This window comes from Diorhabda sublineata, chromosome 1 (genome assembly GCF_026230105.1).
Source record: "Diorhabda sublineata isolate icDioSubl1.1 chromosome 1, icDioSubl1.1, whole genome shotgun sequence".
Classification (NCBI taxonomy): domain Eukaryota; kingdom Metazoa; phylum Arthropoda; class Insecta; order Coleoptera; family Chrysomelidae; genus Diorhabda; species Diorhabda sublineata.
This window is the reverse complement of record NC_079474.1, coordinates 25,280,248-25,300,644: the sequence shown is the minus strand read 5'-3', so window position 1 is coordinate 25,300,644 and position 20,397 is coordinate 25,280,248. Positions and strand designations below refer to the sequence as shown.

The window sequence follows — 20,397 nt, the reverse complement described above, 5'->3', positions numbered from 1 at the left end:
TTTGACATTGCAAAATGCATCGTAAACATAAAAGAATTATTGGAAGAACAAAAGCCACACACATTGAAGTAATGCTGGAAAAAACTGTGGCCTGCTTTGAGTGCGAAAAATGAGAAAGAATCTGTGCAAGTTCAAACTATGACTGCAAACATAGCCGGAATCGCGGATGGAATAGGACGAGTTGGGTTCGAGCGGATAGAATCAAGTGACATTCAGGAATTGCTTGAATCGCAAGAAGAAGATTTGATTGAAACCGACTTGGAGAAAATGTTAAATTCACAGAGCATTGAAGAAGAAGCTTCAACAAGCACTGGAAACGTGACATTTAATTTGAAAAATCTTAGTGAAGGTTTAAGAATGGCAAATGAGCTTTGCGATTTCATTATGGACATTGATCCGTCTATGGAACGAAGCTAATGCGACTGCTCCGTATCAGTCTGAATTGAAGGAGCTCTTAAAAACTGCCAAGAAAGAGAAAATTACAAAATTCTTCAAACCGTTGCCTAAGCCTAAAGATAATTGATCAAAATGTTCAAAAACTTGATTAAAATTGATTTTTTTATATATTTGTTTTTTATGTATTTACTTTGTCACCTAGGAACGTTTCCCCCGTAATCCCATACAAATTACCATTCCGTAGTCACGGTTTCTGTATTCGCGGCATATTTTTAGAACATAAACCCCGCGAATATATATATATATATATATATATATATATATATATATATATATATATATATATATATATATATATATATATATATGTATATCTTATGCGAGAAAGTTTTCGTTAAAAAGCAATCGAATCATTATAAATTGGAGGGCATTATACGCCGGTATTTAGATAGATGCATTTAATTATAGTCTTACTTAGAACTTAGGAAAAAATCGTTATTATACCTCGTTAAGCTGCTATAACTGAATATAAAATTATATAACGTGAGTAGACAAGTAAAATGTACCTGCCTATGGGGGAGTTTGGTTTAAATGAGGTAGAAGTGAACCGAGCCCTTTTTGTAACCCATTCATTTTTTTTCTGGAAAACGAAATTTCAAAGCAGAGAGCAAAAAATGATTTCTTTGCAAATATTACGAAAGAAAAAAATTTTTCAATTCCAAAGTATCTTTATAAATAATAATGGTAGTTAGAATCGTATGTAACAGTAAGCAATTCTTTGTTTGTTGGGCCTTAGGTAAGAAACCGTCTTTGCTTCCAGCGTGTACTATTATAATGCATTTTCCTATAGAACATGACCCTTTCAAACAGCAATATTTACCATTGTCAATCCAACTGAAATTTACTACATCGTTACTGTCAAACCATGTTTCATCCAGATAAATTATGTGTCTATTAGAACCTCGGTTATCTTTTTCGAATATTTTAAAAATAACTTGATGTGTTTGTATATCCAAATATTTATTATTAAATTCATATCTGTCTCTATTCTCACTACAATGTGCAATTTCATTGTCTTCATTCGCCCATGGTCTAAAGAATGCAATATTTTTATTTATTTAAAGAAATTTATGGATTAAATTAATCTCACCCATCCATCAATGCTTATCGCAGACTTTCTAGCAGAAATATTTTGCAGAAATTGTGTACATACGGCGTCGGCCTATATATTTACGATTCGATGTTTTCATTGGTAAACAGTGGAGATGATGAGTCAACGTGGACTGACGGTTTGTAGGATATTTACCGAATTTTATAATGGGTTAATACTTCAAATATAGGTCCACTTTCTACTAGAACGCGAATAAGTGAATAAAATTTTTGTTTTAAAAAATACCGTTCATTTTATCACAATAAAGTCAATGAAGAAACTGAGAAAAAGAAAGTACAGCATCACAAAATTTGTAACGAGACTACAATTGAAAGTCAAAGAAGTCCTGTTGAAATTAGCTAAATATCATTTTGAGGATGTTTCAAAGGCTGTTCTTAAACTTATTAATTATGAGTATGATTTAGTCGCTGGTGATGCAAAATACCATGACAGTTTCATATCTCTTTTAAAACCTAACGAATCTGATTATATCATCTAAAAAAATCAAAACAATAATTAATCCAATAATGAGTAGCAATATCAATAATCAATATTAATATTAAGGTAATATCTATAACTTGATGGGTATTACTCCCTTAAATCATCCTAAAATTGTCATGACAGTCAGATAAGTAGAACTACAGGGAAAATAATGGTAAAAAACTCGCCGATTACATCACCTCAAATGTAGATTGGAAAAGTATGCATATCATGTAGGTATAATGTGACTCTTAGAATCGGGATATCTCAGGAATGGTAACTCTAATAAAAAAATTATGAAGACATTTACTATAGAGAATTTCAAGATCTACACTTTGGTTCCAAATTTTTTCTTGATAAAACCGACAGTTTCCGAGAAAAATCCAAGAAACCTCAAATTTTAACCTTTGACCCCGAATAACTTTTGTAGCACCCAAGGGATCGATGGTAATTTTTGAACCTTTATTTGTAATGGTGACCCCAGCTCTTGACCAATATTTGGCTTTAAGGGAATTTTTGTTATTAAAAATATCCATATTGACCGGACTATAATGAGTTTCAACCAAAAGTTTATAGTTTCTATTTATTACTGCATTTGAATTTGCTATAAGAGCTGGCGTTTAAGGTATGCGAAATGTCATTGTTTGTTTGGGGACTTTATTGTGTGAAATGTACTCAATAAATAGACACAGTTTGCAATTTCCAATCAATTCTAAAAGATTCTCGAAAATTAGTTATTTAATTACGAATCATCGTTGAATTCTACAAAAAACCAATGTACTCCGAATGAAACGGAATACTTGCTCAATTTTTATTAGAATGTACTCTCGCATTACTGTGATGATGTATATTTGATCATAATTATCAATTTTGACCACTTCAGTCAAAAATCTCAATTATCGATTCCACCAACTGGTAGGCATTGCAACGATAGGCCTCATCAGAACAAAATTGAAATATTTCAACAACATGATATTTTCTTGTGCCTAGCAAAACGATCAAGTACTATTGAAGTGAGCTCTGACTCTCTTTTGGTGCATTTATATTCGAATATTTCCAATATGTCGAAATTATGATTCTAATTTTGTGGTAGTAATGACACCCCAATTGGAATTATAAATTCACTATCTACTATCCAAAAAATATACCACAATTACTTGAAAGGATCTTCTCACTAATATCATTCATTTTCACAAATTTTCTGCTTCATCGAATTACATATTAAAATGATTCGATTCATATGTATCTATGACGTCACTTATCAATTAAATATGAGAATCATATATTATGATGTTGTTCATAAACCAAACTACATTTGATAACGTAGTGTCTCGATTTGAATATCACTGTGCGTCTATTTGACGAACTTTCAGTAGGTATCAATCAAAGTATTGCGATGAGTCAAACCATGCTGTGGTAATGGTGAACAATTTTTCATTGAACCCATCGATCAAGAGATAGAACAAAACATATAAGGCACACCTGCGTTCAATCGCTCATAGTTATATGTATATAAGAGCCAGAGTTTGTATCCACAGAGGAGAAAGTGAGGTTATAAAAAAAATTTGAATTCTAAAATTCTTGTTGATTTCTAGATGTAATTAACACGATCCGTTATTTGTTTTTCAATGAATATGACAAAACATTCAACAGAATATTCGTCGAAAAGTTAAGAAAAATAATATTGACAGCAGTATGAGAAATAATAACCTCCAAAAATAAGAGCTCCAAGATTTCTATACAATACTCCAGCGATTGCAATAAATATCGAAGACTCTTAAATCCCTATAAAACTCTCGACTCATATGAAGTATTTTTTGGCACAACTTCTATCATTGAGTTTACAATGAATTTCACAACCGACGTAGGCTGATTCCAAACGAATAGATATGAAGAGAATTGCGTTGCCAATACGTTTTTCATGTTTGAATTTTGGCAAGGTATCTCTTCACCATTTTTATCGAATATTGCAATAATTTCACAGCGGTTACAGCCAAATATCTATCGATTGATCAGAAATATCCAGAATTCAACAAGTTGCGGGAAACCATTTCATTGATATCATATGAGCAATTTGAAGATAAATAGAAAAATATTCATAATCTCTTTTCATTATATAGGAGAAATTTGATGGTAGAGTTTCTTGATTGTTATCACTTTAGCTACGGTAATTATATGGTTGATTTTCATAAAAATCTGAGAAAAATTATACTTTCAGTACCAGAGATATGAGATGCTTCATTCGATTAATCTTAAAAAAAAGTGTTGAATACACTGGCCAAACTTTTTTTGTCACACAAAAACTTTGAATGTACTATAGCCACCAAACAATAATACATGAATGGAAAAATTGATTCATTAGGTTTCTTTGTGACATCAAGACATACATTTTTAGAAAAAGTAGAAAAATCACTGATTAGAAATCACAAGAAAGAATATTCCTCAATGTACAATAAATAGCTACGATTTTCATGAGTATTTGGCTTCTGGTAGGTCCCTTTGAAGTATCTAAGAGTAATATTATAGATGTCGGAAATAAAAAATTTCCGTCCCAGGAGAAAATAAATTCCAGTCGTTTTATCTAGACGCCAATAGCTCAGCTTGTTTTTTAGACACGTACTGAATTGTTTAAATCACTTTGTATTAATAAATGCGGTTCTTTTGAGATTGACGGTTCATAACTGTCACTCTCTCCACATACCTTATCAGGTTGAGTAAGAACATATTCCGGACAAGAATCCTGACTTTCTGCTTGATTTGGAGGCTTTGACTGAGACAGTTCGGCACTATGTAGGATGGGTCTGTTGGCCGATGACACGGTTGGGTACTGGACAGTGTGTTTGGTCTTGTTATATTGGTATACCTAAAGGCAAATGTCCAGATTTTTGTTTAGCCCAACCTAATAGGAGACTCACACACGTTCGACAACATTTATGTGGAGCCCAGGATTTATCAAAAAGTGGCGCACAGGAGAACGAAAATAGTCTTAATACCACTTTTCAATTTTTATTGTTTGTTATTTATTTTATTATTAAACTATTTGGGTTATAAGAATTCTTTGGCGGCATATTTACAATATAACAAATGTAACTTAGTTGAATGCAATCGTTATACAATCGTCTAGATTTGGTTATTGAAACAAAAACACGTAAACGATGTCAGAAATGAATATATAGCTGTCACAAATAAAACTGGATGTGACTGAGACAAAATAATAATTTTTTTTTGAATGACGGTATATCAAGAAAATGAAAATCATCACAAAGTTAATGTGAAATAAACAGTGTTTACCAGTGTTGCACATTATTTTTTCTAAGAATTAACTAACCCATTATAGTTCAGAGATTCCATGTGACATCGCTAAACTACTCGCGACACTTTTTTCCTCCCACTAGTGCTAAAAATTGTTTCTCTGGAAACATAGTTCATATAATGATATATTGAAAACACTTCTTTTCGGATATTAGCGTATAAGTTTTTAAATATGGAGAGCTTATTGATATGGCTAGCTTAAGTAGTTATAATCAATATTTATGTACTTGAAAGTAGATTAGATTAATTTCTCAAGAGTTAAAGTTTATTTCAAATACAAAATAATATCATTGGCATCATTGGGTGGAACCTTTTATAAATAAATATAATTGTGGATAATATAATAATAATAATCTATTCACTAACAGCTAACCATATCCTATCATAATGTAACACAAAAAAAATAATTACAAAAATCAAGACATAATTTCAGCTGAGTTTTTTTTCTACAATTAAGAAGTATTCGAAAGAAATTGAAGAGCTACTTTTTTGATGCCTGGTTTTTCTATTCAGGATGCACTGGACATGTTTCAAGATTCAACAGAATTTGACAATGTGCTCGTAGATATTTATGTCGAGTTATTTATGTTTTATCTGTCGAAGAAACGCAAATCAAGATGACGGTTCTGGATCAGAAGTGATAAATGAAGATCCCACTAACGATGAGTAACAAATTTGGTGATAACAATGGATAAATATAAAGTTGAGGGAGCTTGTGAATTTTGTGAAATGTAATTTCCTGGAAAACTTCGTCTCAATACCTGACATCAATTATGGTGTTTCAGGATAAATCTAATGGAACAATTCAATCATAGTGAGCCAATCCTACACATGGTCAATTATTTGGTTAAACGTCTGACCCTTTGTTGAAAATGCTGTGTACTTCTAAATGAAATTGAATCTTTGAGTTATAATATTTATTTGAACAACTCATTTATTTTACGTCGGGTATGGACTATGGGATGATCAGCAAAGGGAGCATTTCGCGAGAACGGAGTTCCGGTACAACATGAAAATAAGATAAAAGTTTCAAGCAGAAGAACAAATACGAACTTACTCCATAACGTTTTCCTAGTAAGACAGATTTTGAGAAAAAAACGAAAGAGGAAATGACTAGTGCAATATATAGAAATTATGGCATTATTTTTATTCGCTGGAAAGATAATGAAGTGCATCTACAAAATATGGGGCAACATAGACAGTACGCCAGCATCTTGAATAACTACCTAATATAACCTTAATTTGAACAGTTTTAAAACTTGGAATACTTCAGTATTGATAGCAAAGATATTTGGATTAGAGTAATAAGCGATCAGAGCGAACCTGATAACTTTGAAACTTCGGAGATGTGTTAATTAATCATATCAAACATTTCATAAAAATATTCAACGTTTTTTGAACATATCAAACCAAAAGAAAAAATGATCCGTTCAAATTAATTGACTGTATTCTATTAGAGGACCACTGTGTATTTTCTGAGATGCTAGAATACTAAAAAACCTAGTTATTCCATTTTTTAATCAGTTACTGCTATCAAGAGATAAATATGCGACTTGCCATCAAAACATAAATTTATCAAGAAAATATATACTTGTTATACTTTAGGTCTTAAACAGTCGCAATGCACATAGTGATTGAAGTCCCTCATGAGGAATTATATTTCGCTGATATAGCAAATTTAAATAGAAAGGCGGATACCCCTTGGTAATGAGGCATGTGTAGGTAGGCTTTGCTCATCAGTTATCGTTGGAAATAGTAAGTGATTGAGACGAATGATCGAAGAAGATCCGAAATGCTTTCATCAAGTGATTGAGGCAACTGCTGGTGTTGGATAAGCAGCAATGGTCTAATTTTATTTGATGTTGTGTCATGATACTCCAAAGTCCTACACTAAACAACAGGAATTTTTACGTGAATATAGTGCAACAGTCATTGAACTTCCTCCCTATGCGCCTTATTGGATCATTTGCAATTTCCAAAATATGACTTGCCTCAAGCTTCCAAGTCTTGGAAGCTACGATCACAAAAATCATAAAATATATAGCGCCACATACGTAAAACCCTTTAATTCAAAATTAGTAAGAATCTTGCAAGCCGCTGTCTTCATGATCGATGCATTCACTATTCAAAACCCAGAGTTTGAATCCAAAATAAATATCCAAGATTATATCAATTGACTACTGCCAAATCATGTAACAAAGTTATTGTTACCAATCACGTTTTTCATGAAGAAAGATTTTTTGAAAAATTACCTCGATGAAAATTTGATTTCGTGTTTGAAATGTCTTATATTCTTTATTAAAGACCAGGGATTCAAAAAGAGAGTAAGTTTCTGCAAGATAATTGAATCCAAACCCAAAATAAGAGGCTTTCAGGTATTTTTAGTGATCAAGTTCAAGTGCATACATGCTCTGGGTGCTTCACCATATAACAAGTATACACTGAGGTTGGAAATTCATTCGAGCGTAGCAAACCGTTTAAGTTTAGATGAAAATTCAATATACCATAATATTTCAAGCTATTACAAAGGGATTTTCCCTTTGAAAAAAGAAACCTCGCTATTCAATTTCGTTTGCTTGGCTCTGTGAAAAAAAAAGACTTTACTAGCTAACTTCTAGCTTTTCTTGAATTTTTGTACAATTTTTGGGTCGATATTGCGATTTTCATCGGATAAAAACTGCTTTGATATTTGATATTTTATCAAAGTTGCTATTAGCAGCTAATGACTATCTTAAATAAAAAAATCAATAAAACCTCTTTTTGATGATAAATTCATGACAACTCTAGAAACAATAAATAATTCAAAATTTTGTTACTTTTGTCACTAGCCTCGACATTTGAACATAAGCTTCACAAAGAAGTTTCAGGATCTGCACGAATTTTTCATTTGAGTCCTAACTAAATTACAGTCATAGAAGATTATGGATTGTGATCAAGATCATCGGCGCAGACGATAAATTTAATCAATTATCTACTTAGTTTTCAATATAATTGGTATCAATAATCAACAAATGACATTTTAAACTTATTTAATTATTATTATATTATTTGAGAAAAAAGGGATGATTTTAGGAGCAATTTGGCAATGGGGTTTCGAAGTATCAGCTCATTTTGTGAAAGGTCTCTCCTCAATTTGAGAATCCCTGTTCTTATTATAATAATGTTCCGTGTATTTTTGTTAGGTAACAATAGCCTTTCATAGTAACATATCACACAACACGTACGTATAACTTACTCATCTAAATGACTAAGTATTTTCCAAGAAGATAGCTGTTGGCCACTAGTCAGTTTTTCGCTCACCTGAAACAAAAAATTGGAGATAATGGAAATGTAGAGTTCATGTAAACAAACAACATTTCGTTTAAAAAATCCGATATTCATTACATCTTGAATTTAAACTGTGAAATGTTGAAAACATTCCAATGTTTCACCACAAACGATTCCTATTAGGAATTCTAACTGAAATATTTTTACTCCATAATTGGAATTGGAAAAACCGTTTCTATATATGTTGAAATGTATTACTAGTATATCAAAAACATCAAACTTGAGGGGACTAATTATCTACCATGGAATTATCCCTTGTTTGTAATAAATCCAATTTTTCAGCTTTTAATTGTGAGCGTTCGAGCTAATTCATCAGATGATAAACTCATATTACTTAGAACTATGTATACGAGTACGCTGTGCAATATTTTGATTATCAATCTATCATAAAGCTTTTTATCACAGTCATTAGAGTACATCTATTACCACTTTCAGTTTTACTTGTTTCCTTTTTCTTTCCCGATCTTTTTCCTCACTTCACTGTGGATTTACTACAAGTTTTCAGTTCTTTATGCCAAAAGCTTATCGAGGATAACGTATTCTATCAAAATTACCGTACCAAACATTTCTTCAATGTGAGTTTGAACCAATTTTATATCAAATGTAGGTCTAATGGTTTGATTATGAACTCTATCGTGTCGATTCAGTCGGTTTCCGGTAAATACAATATGTTTTATCTTGGCATTCAGTTCTTCAAATTGGTAAATGGTTTATTCTCTTATTTTTTTATGGAATGAAAGAGTCCTGAGAAAAATCATTATTTGGTTTTTTACACATTGGTAACAATATTTTTTCTCAGCAGCATTTTTCTTATATAAGATATAGATAAGATAAGATTGAATAAATGGAAATCCTTTTACTTGAAAAAGAGAAAATACAATTGTAATAAAAATCAGCTATGAAGATGTCAAATAAGCGATATTGAGAATTGAAATTAACAAACGGAAGGGGAGCCGATAGATCCCGAAATGGTCAAATATGGATATGGAAGATGATGAAGGAAGCATGAAGATCAAAAACAATATCACAAGAAAGGGAAGAAAATTTGCTAGTTTCAATCCACAAAAATGTTGACTAAATAAATTGCGAAAACTACGGAACAATTCGCCTAACTACAATGTTCAAGATATGAACTATAAGACTAAGAGAATATGTAGAAAAGAAACTAAAAGAAAAACAATCAGCATACAGAACAGAAAAACTAACAATAAATAATATTTTCATACCAAGAAATATTATAGAAAGACGTTACGAAAAGGAAGAAACACTGCACTGAACGTTCATAGACCAGAGAGCAGCATTCGACTCAATCAATATGTCAAGATATACTGAATGGACTTAGACAAGAAGGATTCATGTTGGAAAAAAGATACTAACACTAGATAAAATACTAAAAAATGTAGAGAAACGGACGAGACACCCACAAACGAAAGGATACCTCAAGATAATTTTAAACGAGAAAAGTGGTCAAATTAATACAAAGAAAAATAAATAGAACAAGTCACAACTTTTGAATTTCCTGGAACAGTAAAAACACATGATGGCAAATTAGTGGGAAAAAAACAAACAAAATAAGAAAAGTAACAAATATATACTATTCATTGAATGCAACATTGTTAAATGAGACGGAGATATCGAAGAAAGTAAAACTGAGGGTAAACAATGCAATAACAATTCCAATTCTGACGGATGGAAGTGGGTAACTAATAATAAAATAGGTAGAGTTAATGCTATTAAGATGAAGTACTCAAGAAAAACAAGTCAAACCTAGGATAGATAGAATAAGAATCCACCAACGAAAAAATAAACGAGATAATCTTGAACTCGTTGAGACAGACTAACACAACGATTAACAAAACGAATATGAGAAGCAAAAACTATAGGAAGAAGATGAAGGGCTAGATCAAGAAAAACATGGAACGAACAAGCAAATATGGAAAACAAAGGCAACGGTCAATAAATTATGATACTAGCACAGAGCATGAAAACCATACGTGGAAATCAGGGGTGCTCGTTATTAAGGGTGTTGTTATTTATTTTGGGATCAATAATATTAGTCGAAAGCTCTGTTTTTGGAAGTATTAAACACAGTAACGAACCAACACTTCAAATTATGATGTTATTCATCATCATCATCAAACAGCAAGTCGCGTCCGCTACTGGACATAGGACTCTCTTAATCTTTCCAACACTGTCATCCTACTGGGAATTATTCTCTTAATATCGTCGATAGGCGTCCTACACTTCTCTCGCGCTATACTCAATAATTCTTTTGATCCATCGATTGTCTCTTCTTCTGGTCAGATGGACCTCCCAGTTCCATTCCAAACCAGTTATTCTTATTACCGTATTCGTTGAACCTGCCTTCTTATGTAATTCTATATTTGTCACTCTGTCGGTCAGATATGGATCTGAAATTGCTCATTCCATTCTTTGCTGCATTACCTGGATTGGCTACTTCAAATTTTATCGATCTAGTTACTAGCTTAAGAAAAAGTTGATTGCTAGCTCGAGTTGACTAAGTGAGACGTTTATAAGCTACTATTGGAAATAAACTGTAGCTTGAAAAGAAAATGGTATTGCAGCCTATCTTTCACAAAATATTCGTACAGGACAACGTTTGTATCATTGAAAAAATTTCAAAATTCATTAGAGAAATGTTATGCAAGATGTCTTATTTTATATCACAGATTGCTTGCAAATTTAGATATATAATTTTGAATTTACATCTACACTATTACTTTAGGCCTATAAATCACAGAAAGAAATTCCTCATTTCCACCTCTCCCAAATACTTGGGAAATTTTGGGAGCTCCTAGATAGAATATATGAATATACCAAAGTTACACCTTAAATGTTAGGAGATTGAATTTCCTTATACTGAATGAGAAAAGTCTAAACTCTTATTTCCTGTCAGTATTATGTTTTTCTTTTTTTTTTTTGAAATCTACTCTCTAATGGCTAAATTGGCAAATGGCGGAAAAACAACTTCAAAATGACCTCCCAGCCGACCTCGCCCGATATGGCATGAAAGCTGGATGTCTACTTCTCAAGAGGCTGAACAGGAGAAGAAAAAAGAATAAGACTTACGAAAAATGGAAGAAGAGAACAAAAAGAGAAGAGGAGAGAAAGAAATCTACTTTCTAGGAAATAAACTCATAAATTTTCTCTTTCAGTTTCTCTATAACATGACTGTGCCTTAAATTTTGATAATTACTGATCTAATTCATTTTGTGACAGAGCGTTGTGAAACATTATTCTCAAAGTATAACATAAAAGTTCTATTCCGATAGAAATTATTAAGCGAGAAAAAATAGGTATATTTTACTATTACTGTTCTAATTCGTTTTGTACAAAAATCCTCCTCACTTTTCTACTATGTTACGGTTGAGGATGATAAACATTAATAACGTTTCATGAAATATTATGTTTAACCGTCTCAACAAGATACAACAATTAATATATGCCAGTCCAGTATCCACAAGAAAGGGCAGAAGGTAGATCATAATAGAGAATCAGAGTTGAGAGTTGTCCTTTCGTTGATTAATCATAGAATAAACGTTTGGATCATCCGATTACCGAATGTTCAACGGGTAAAAGGACAGACGGACACTTGTTTAGTTTATCTATGTTTGCTCAAAAATGTGTCAACACAATTCACTAGTAATATATGGAGATACATATCCAGAGCTCACCACATATTTTTAAACTAATTTCACGTGAAAGATATCATTTATCACATAGCATGAGCTCAGATAAAACATTAGAGAAGTTTTGTATTCACTAACAATTACAAGTTGGAAGATTTTAAAATATAAAAAAATTGTAATGCATACGTGTATTCACATTTTCGTATCAAACACTGTGTTCTAAGTGAATGATAAATAGCTTCTGTTTGAATTATTTGCTATACTATTTTTTTCTTTCGTACCAAATTTCAGCGTCAGTGAATGTACTATAAACAATAATTTCTAAGGTCATAAATTTCAATTTTGTTATGATAATGTCAGTTGAGCCGTTATAATAATAAAGTCTATATTATGAAGGAAAAACAGTATTCAAAATAACTATGGCACCTCAGTTATTGCTACATAATAAAAAAAAAATTTTGCTGCGCCACACATATATGGCAAGAAATTGACGACACATCAGAATCGATACGATACTATACTGAACTTCAAACTATGTTATCAACTTAACATTGGGCGCATGTTTTAAGGCACTTATCAAATATAATTAATCTTAAATCTTAAATTTTCTCCCTTATTCTATTATACTAGAATATACTATACTTCTATTTCTGCAGAATTTTCTACGATATTTCTAGTCATGACAATCTCTTTGTAAGCTAAAATAATAGTCTGACATTATATGGCGAGTCCGTTGAACTTGTTGTCTATTCTCCATGGTTTCGATTCTCTTTATTCCTCCTCCTAGATTGTTAGGAATTTCACCCAAATAACGAAATAAATAATGCAACTCGATACTGGCATTAACTCTCAACCTAGAAAGCATTTCGCCCACTATTTCTAAATGCTCCTTAACTTTCTAAATGACTAAAAATATTCTTATCAACTCATTGTACATGTTTAAGGTTTCATTTAACTCGAGTACTGGTCCATCGCAAAAGCCTGCTCCAAACTTTTGTAGTCTTATATCACAAAACAATTTGCTAATATATTTGAAGCAATCGCCATCCATATGTAAAGCTACCATAAACTCTTATATGTATAAGTACGGCAGTAAATCTTACATTTTTTAAATTGGCTGTGGATACATAGAAAGTTGTCAAGGTTACCGTTATGTACCTCATCTCAAATCATTTCAGTTGCTATGGAATAGAGGTCAGAGCTATACTGAGCATTTGCTGTCAAAGCGTTTTACCAAAACCGTACTTATGTAGCAGTTCAGTCTCGTAAATTCAATAAAGTTGTGAGTAACAAATTTTGAGAATATTGGTGAATCAACGAGAGAGCATAGCAGTACGCGAACCATTCGAACTCCTCAGAATGTTGAACGCATATGGGTTGTTATGGCAGTTACCCGCGAAAGTCAGCGTGTCTGCAGAGTGCCCCTCTTGGGTCTGTCCGAAGGATCTTGACGTCAGATTTGCACCATCACCCTCACAAAAAAATGGTTCAGGCAATAAATGAAACCGATTACTCTGCCCAACCGCAATGCTGGGAAATGTTTATTTACATATTCACATACCGGGATAAGGGACGAGGTACGTTTTCTTCTCTCTGGATTTGTCAACAGAACTTCAGGTACTGAAGTGATTAAAATCCTCATCAACTCCATTAACAACCTCTTCACTCTGCAAAAGTAACAGTTTGGTGTGCCATGTCCTCAGCAGAAATCAGAGGCTTTTTAGGAAATAATTGAGGGAGTCTGTTACCGTGAACTCAGAAAGCTTTTCGGAAATGTTGAGGTCATTCTTCATTCCTCAAATTCGTCAACATGCAGTGATTGATAAAACCTCGTTCTAACATGACGAAGACACAAGCCACATATTCTATGTCAGCATAAATATTGTTAATGCGATTTTTCTTGAAAAGCGGAGTATACAAAGATATACTGAACTTGAAGAACTCAAGGAAAGAATCCGATTGGAAATCCTGAGAATTCCTCAGCTGACGGGATGGACAATTTCAGAAATCGCCTGCAATGATGCATTAATCGGATAAGACGCCATTTGACCGTTGTTAGTTACGTTTCCTTCACTCATTGTGGTCTCATAAGCAATTCTTTCTTGGCATATCGTGGTCTCATCAGCCATGTTTTTCCCACAGGCATGTTTGCTCTTGACGGGTACTCCAATTCCAGTACTCGTTTCTCGCACGACTATAGTACAAAGGAATATTCAACATATCCATTTGGTTGACCCAATATATCTACATACACTGATGTTCGTTGAGTTTCTTTCCGAAATGAATTTTCCTCTCATACTTTTGGTCCGTTAAATGACCAATGAGATTTTAATTATGCGACTTTGACGTTGCTCTTTCAAACTTGGTTCCTTATTTAAAGGACAAAAACAATTTCAACACTATCAAATGCTGAAAAAAGTGGAAAAGAGAGAAGATAGAAGAAATACATGAGTAGTTTTATATCAATGGGACATTTCACAATTACTGTAAATTGCTAACTCTTTTACTTTGATTTTAATGGAATATTCTCAATTCATTTACAATTTATACACAAATTGGAAAGTAAATAATGTTTATCGATTCCTTTAAGGAGTTGTGGATTATAAAAATATTTAACTGTTGCATGATTCGAATATTATTTTATTCAGATCTCATGAGAATTTATCACTTCACTTGTAGAGTTATTAGAAATTATATTGTCTGAAAAACAGGGTTAATTCAAAGAGGAAGACAATAAAAAATTACATTTCAGTACCTATCATATGTGAACTCATTTGCTAATGAAACTAGACCATAAGATTTGTGTTGATTTGTATACCCGTAATTAGTGCTCCGAGCTGTACAGACTAGATTTAATTTTGAGTAGTGGGTATTTCAAATACGATTTCCTTAATATGATAATACCCATGTACCAAAACTATGGATATTTTTTGAATAAAACCTAAATGACAAGTGCATCATTTTTAATACATTTTATTTCGTCATTTTAGTTGATATTCATACTTCCTATACCGACTTATAATTTACTATATTTGATAATAGGATCAATTTTTTCGCATATCATTTTTCTGCGTCTTCTCTTGCATTATCATGATCTTCTGAATAATCGTTATTTTCTCGAAAGTTGCTTCTCAAGTTTTGAGATAGACAAATAAAAACAAACATTCCAAATTAGCTTTTTTATATTTCAATAGATTCTCAATCGATCAATACACTTTTGAATTAGTTTGAACCAATTGTCGAAGCAATTCCGATTTAGGAAACCTTCAAAACATGTAATTTGAACAAATAAACCGCTTCTTCTGGTGTAGTAAACCGTTGAACTCGCAATTTACTTTTAATTTTTAAGGATAAGAAGAAATCATTGAGTGCCAAATAAGGACCATGGGGCAGATGACCCATCAATTCGATGTTTTGACTGTTCAAAACGTATTTGTTTGAACTGATGTGTGAAAGCCTGCATTGTCAAATGCTGGTGTACGATTCACAATTGACGGTTCTACGTTTCTCTAATAGTGGCGTCATGCCTAGTTATTCTAGGCTATCATTTGTTCCGAAATGCTTCGTGAGGATTTGAATCGTCTTGAAATACCCATACCGTAGTTTTTGTTTTAATTTGGGATCATATACATAGATCCATGATACGTTTATCATTTTATAGACGTCTTTCTAAAAACCGCGTTTGAATTTTCTCATCATTTCGTTTTTCCAATCGACACGAGTGATGGTCACATTATGCGGCATCCAACGTGAAAGAAGAGTTTATACAGGCCATATTTAGAATATTAAAAAATTAACATCGGCCATCCTTTAGTTTTTCTATTTGCAAAATTTGTGCTAAATTTTTGGTATCTTTGTCAGTCGTTCCAGATGATATGTGCATTGTGGAATAGAGTTTAAATATTTTATTAGTTTTGGGTTTTTTGGGACTAATGTGCTATTGGACCTATCCCAGAGTTTCTATCATTTTCCACCAATGCTACTGGGATGCGGGGATAATTTTTCCAAATTATTCAAAGAATTGTTGAGTTAAAAGTTCTAGGTTTCTAAGAAGTCCTTATCTAAACATAATTATATAAGAAAATTGTGTTCCAGCGATTTACATTACTTATTATTTTTTGATAAGAGTCTAGGAATTTCTTTGAGACGCTAAAAATATTAGTAGGCAGGTAAAATATTCTGTTTCTCAGCAAAACGATACTTACTACTGCTTACTGCAAGTGTGGTGTAGATCTCCAGAAGCAGCAACTACCCTTCCTGCCCTTATTTTAGCTAATGGAGGTTTACCGAACTTTGTGGGTTCCCAAAGTTTCCAGGGTTTCCTTTAGATTCTCTTATAATCTGGGTCACATTGACTATCATCATACTTACCTTTCGTAAACTTTTCTTCCATCTTAATATTATTTCCACTAACTACTTCCAAGAGTTATGTAAGTTGGGCATCTACTGATTTTTTTTACGTAGGGTAGTAATTTAGGGTTAAATATATTGTTTCATTCGGAAGATAAATATTGAAATTTCATAGTTGTAAAGTCTGTTGATACCTATAGTGTGGAACGTTTTCATTATCACTGAAAAAATTTGTTTTGTGGTTATTTCAACAAAAAAATCGAGCTCATTATAAAATAAGTTTATTAGTCTAGGCACTAAGGAACGAGCTTTAGCTTGAACGCTCCGTTCTGTTCATTCCACAAAATGAGATGTGTTAACAGTTTTTGCTCTTATGAATGCGAGGGTTTGAATTTAATGAGGTCCCGACGGTTGAGTGATTTCATTCAAGAGGATGAACTCGACTGGGCTTCGTAAACACAGGGTCTCTTCCAATTTCCATATGATTCGTTTTTTCCCCAATTTGTACTTCTCACTGAAATGAACATCTAATTCTTGTAACATATGTTTAGAAAATATTGAAGTTTTTGAGTGAAAATTCTCTTCAAATTCATTCCATATGTCCTCACCATAATTTGGGTGTTGTTGTCTATCAATGTACGAGGGTGTATTGGGAAGCTTCCGAAATAATGAAAATAATTTTTTTCACATAGTCAATATCATTTTTTAACATAGTCATAGAAATATATATTTGAGGGACTTAACAATTTTAAATACTTGGGAGTAACAGTAACAGAGTAACCCACCATAATGAACGAGAACAGGAAATTACTCAAAGAATCCAAGCAGGCTATCGAGGGTATCGAGCATATCATGAATCAGTAGAAGTACTAAAATGAAAATCGACAGAATAGTAATACGGCAGTAACAGTAACCTTTGGTGGAGAAACGATGAATCTAACAAAAGCTGATGAAGAAAAACTTGACAACTTCGAAAATGATAGAATAATATATGGGCCAAAAAAGGTTAAGTGACGGACCATATAGAATCCTTATGAACGCTGAAATTAGAGAAATCTTGAATAGATTGCCACCAGATTTATGGAATTGCAGCGAATACGATGGCTAGGACACATAAAACGGATGGAAAATAATGTAAAGTTAAAAAAATAGCAGATTGGAAACCCTTAGGAAACCGGCCCAAAGAAAGACCAAAAAGCCAATGGGAAAGTCAAGTAACAAGTGATCTCAACAAAATGGGAGTTCATGGATGGTGAAATAATACCCAAGACAGGATAAAATGGAGAAAAATAGCGAAAAAATCCAAAACATGCAATGAACTTTAGTTTGAAAATAAAAATGGTTATAACTTGACTCACCACAATAAATAAGTCAAAGAACTCTAACTTCGTTCGGTAGAATCAATTAATTTTGTCACTTTGATACAATTATATTTTCAGTGATCACTTTTCCAAGACCGCTTGACACGATGCAATACAACGTGTAAAGCAATGTAAGACGTAATATTTCTTGATCAAAGGCATGCGACCTTCCGTAAGTAACTGAATTTCAGGGGGGAAATCTAGTTACTTTTAGTTTTAAAACTAACCTGCCCGTTAGGTTAGGTCCAGAAGCAAGGTTGCAGTAGATACAATTATTACCTGTGATCCACTGATCCACTGACCACATTTTTCTTGTTTACTTCACTTAGTTTTGTAATTTTTATTTCCAAGCCAGTCACAAAACATAAAACAAAATTTGAGATTAGGAATTGTGTTGTATACTTGTGGAATTTTTGTTCAACCACAATTCAATGACGAAAGACTTGCACAATGTTAAGTAACGTGCAATATTCATCTATGCAATACTTTGACCTTGCAAGAATTTGCATCCATTTTCTGACATGTTTTCTGCCACTATTTCAAGCCCTCCTACGATCTTATCTCCACCTGTATCGCAGTGTCACAAGAAATATTTTTTAACGTGTTATACATGCTGCCATTTCTTTCTTTTGTCTTTATTAATCATATTTTCGTGACTTCGTGCTTTCTCGCAATATTATAAATAAAATATAACGAAATCACTTGTTTTTTTTTTTAATTTTCCTTTCAAATTAAGAAATTAAAAACTGGATAGCAGTCTTATCCAATGAGGCGATAATTTCTTGAACAACGACGTACAGCCTCTAATCTGCGAACTTCTCAATATAACCATCTATACACTTGTAATCTTCCTTCCAATTCATTTCACATCAAGTACCAATATAAATAAATTACTGGAAGTAACGATATGTTCCTATAAAATTAATTTTTGTCGATTATGAAATTGTGAGTATCAAATATTTATACTGGTAGAGGCAATTTGAAGTGTCTGGATGAATTGCGAACTATATTTTTATGGGAAATTTTTGGCGTCTATTTCAAATCGGCACTTTAATGATATAAACTTTATGGCAAGTCCGTTTCCATTATAACTGTAAAGAATATGAGTTGGCATTTTAGTGCCGTTTCATAGCTTTCCTGTTTTTATCATGGTGATCGTAAACGATAAAAGCGCCATATTCTGATATACGGGATTTAATTTGATAATTTCGCACTGTGAATATCACCCTTCTAGTAAGCAATATGGAAAATTTGAGAAAATAGGTCAATTTTATTTCAAATTAGAATGAATCTTTGAAGACGTGAACATTATTTGAATCTCTGAATATGGTGAACTATTACTAATGGGTTTCTGATGAACAGTTTCGGAATACCTGAGCTCACAAAAATATTTCGGAGTTACATGCGTTACTGAAGTAACCCTTCTTTTATGAGAGAAATGGTTGGACGTAGAGTTGACTCCTTTTTAAGACTTTAGTAATAGGAATAATTATGTGATAACATATAATTCCTTATTTTATCGTATGTAATTTGCTTGTACTTTCAATATACAAAAAATAATTCCAAACTTAAGATCCACGCCTTTCTCATAGACTGTTCAAAATAATTAACAACTAAGAATAACACTTGGAAAACAGATCCATCCCATCCTTTTGAGTGTTGGAACGGTGCCAGCTGGACTTTTCACCGTTTAGGTTGGAAGGAAAGTAATTGTAATAAATTATAGTTTCAGAAAAAAATACGTACTTATAGTTAATCGATTCAATCAAAAATAACTTATAATGTAACAATCAAATTTCACTTCTAGGGTACTCAATATTGAACGTTACAAATTCTCATATGTTGAACTCCAAAATTCAAAGTTGGTTTTAAAAGAAAAATATAATACAGATTTCCATGCTCCAATATCACGTAGACTTTCTTGTCATCCAATATATTTTTATATTGAACTGTATTATTTAATGTTTAGTTCAAAATCTTTTTAAATGTGGTTTTCAGGTTTCCACACTGAAATTTTAATTACAAGCGATGAAATTTTATTTGTATACCTTCTGAAGACCGTACCTGTTAAGTGTTACTATAGGACTTTTCGGAAACGATAACCTGCGTTCAGGTAGATCACCTATCAGCTGAATGCGGATCCCAACCCAAAACAAAATTTAGTTCACAGTTTCTGAACGTTTCGTTCAATATTTGGTGAAAATTTAAAATTTAAAATATTATCCACAGAATATTTCGATTTTTATCAATTTTTTCATATCATATTTATTCCATGATATTATATTTAGTTGTATAATAGATCCCAGTCATTTAATAATTGTTATTGAATATTAATAAGCTGTTTTTGTGCTGAAATTCCGAAAAGTACAAA

The 20,397-nt window shown here is 32.4% G+C and overlaps 1 protein-coding gene across 1 annotated transcript in view; it reads right to left on the bottom strand.

Annotated features, from left to right (window-relative positions):
• Window positions 1–20,397, bottom strand: part of LOC130448965 (CUGBP Elav-like family member 4) — a 1,535,225-nt gene that overhangs the window by 1,389,543 nt on the left and 125,285 nt on the right. The window contains exon 2 of the mRNA XM_056786625.1: window positions 8,574–8,638. Within this exon, the coding sequence (XP_056642603.1) occupies window positions 8,574–8,577 (4 nt within the window). The 5' untranslated portion in view covers window positions 8,578–8,638. The remainder of the gene's footprint in view (window positions 1–8,573; window positions 8,639–20,397) is intronic.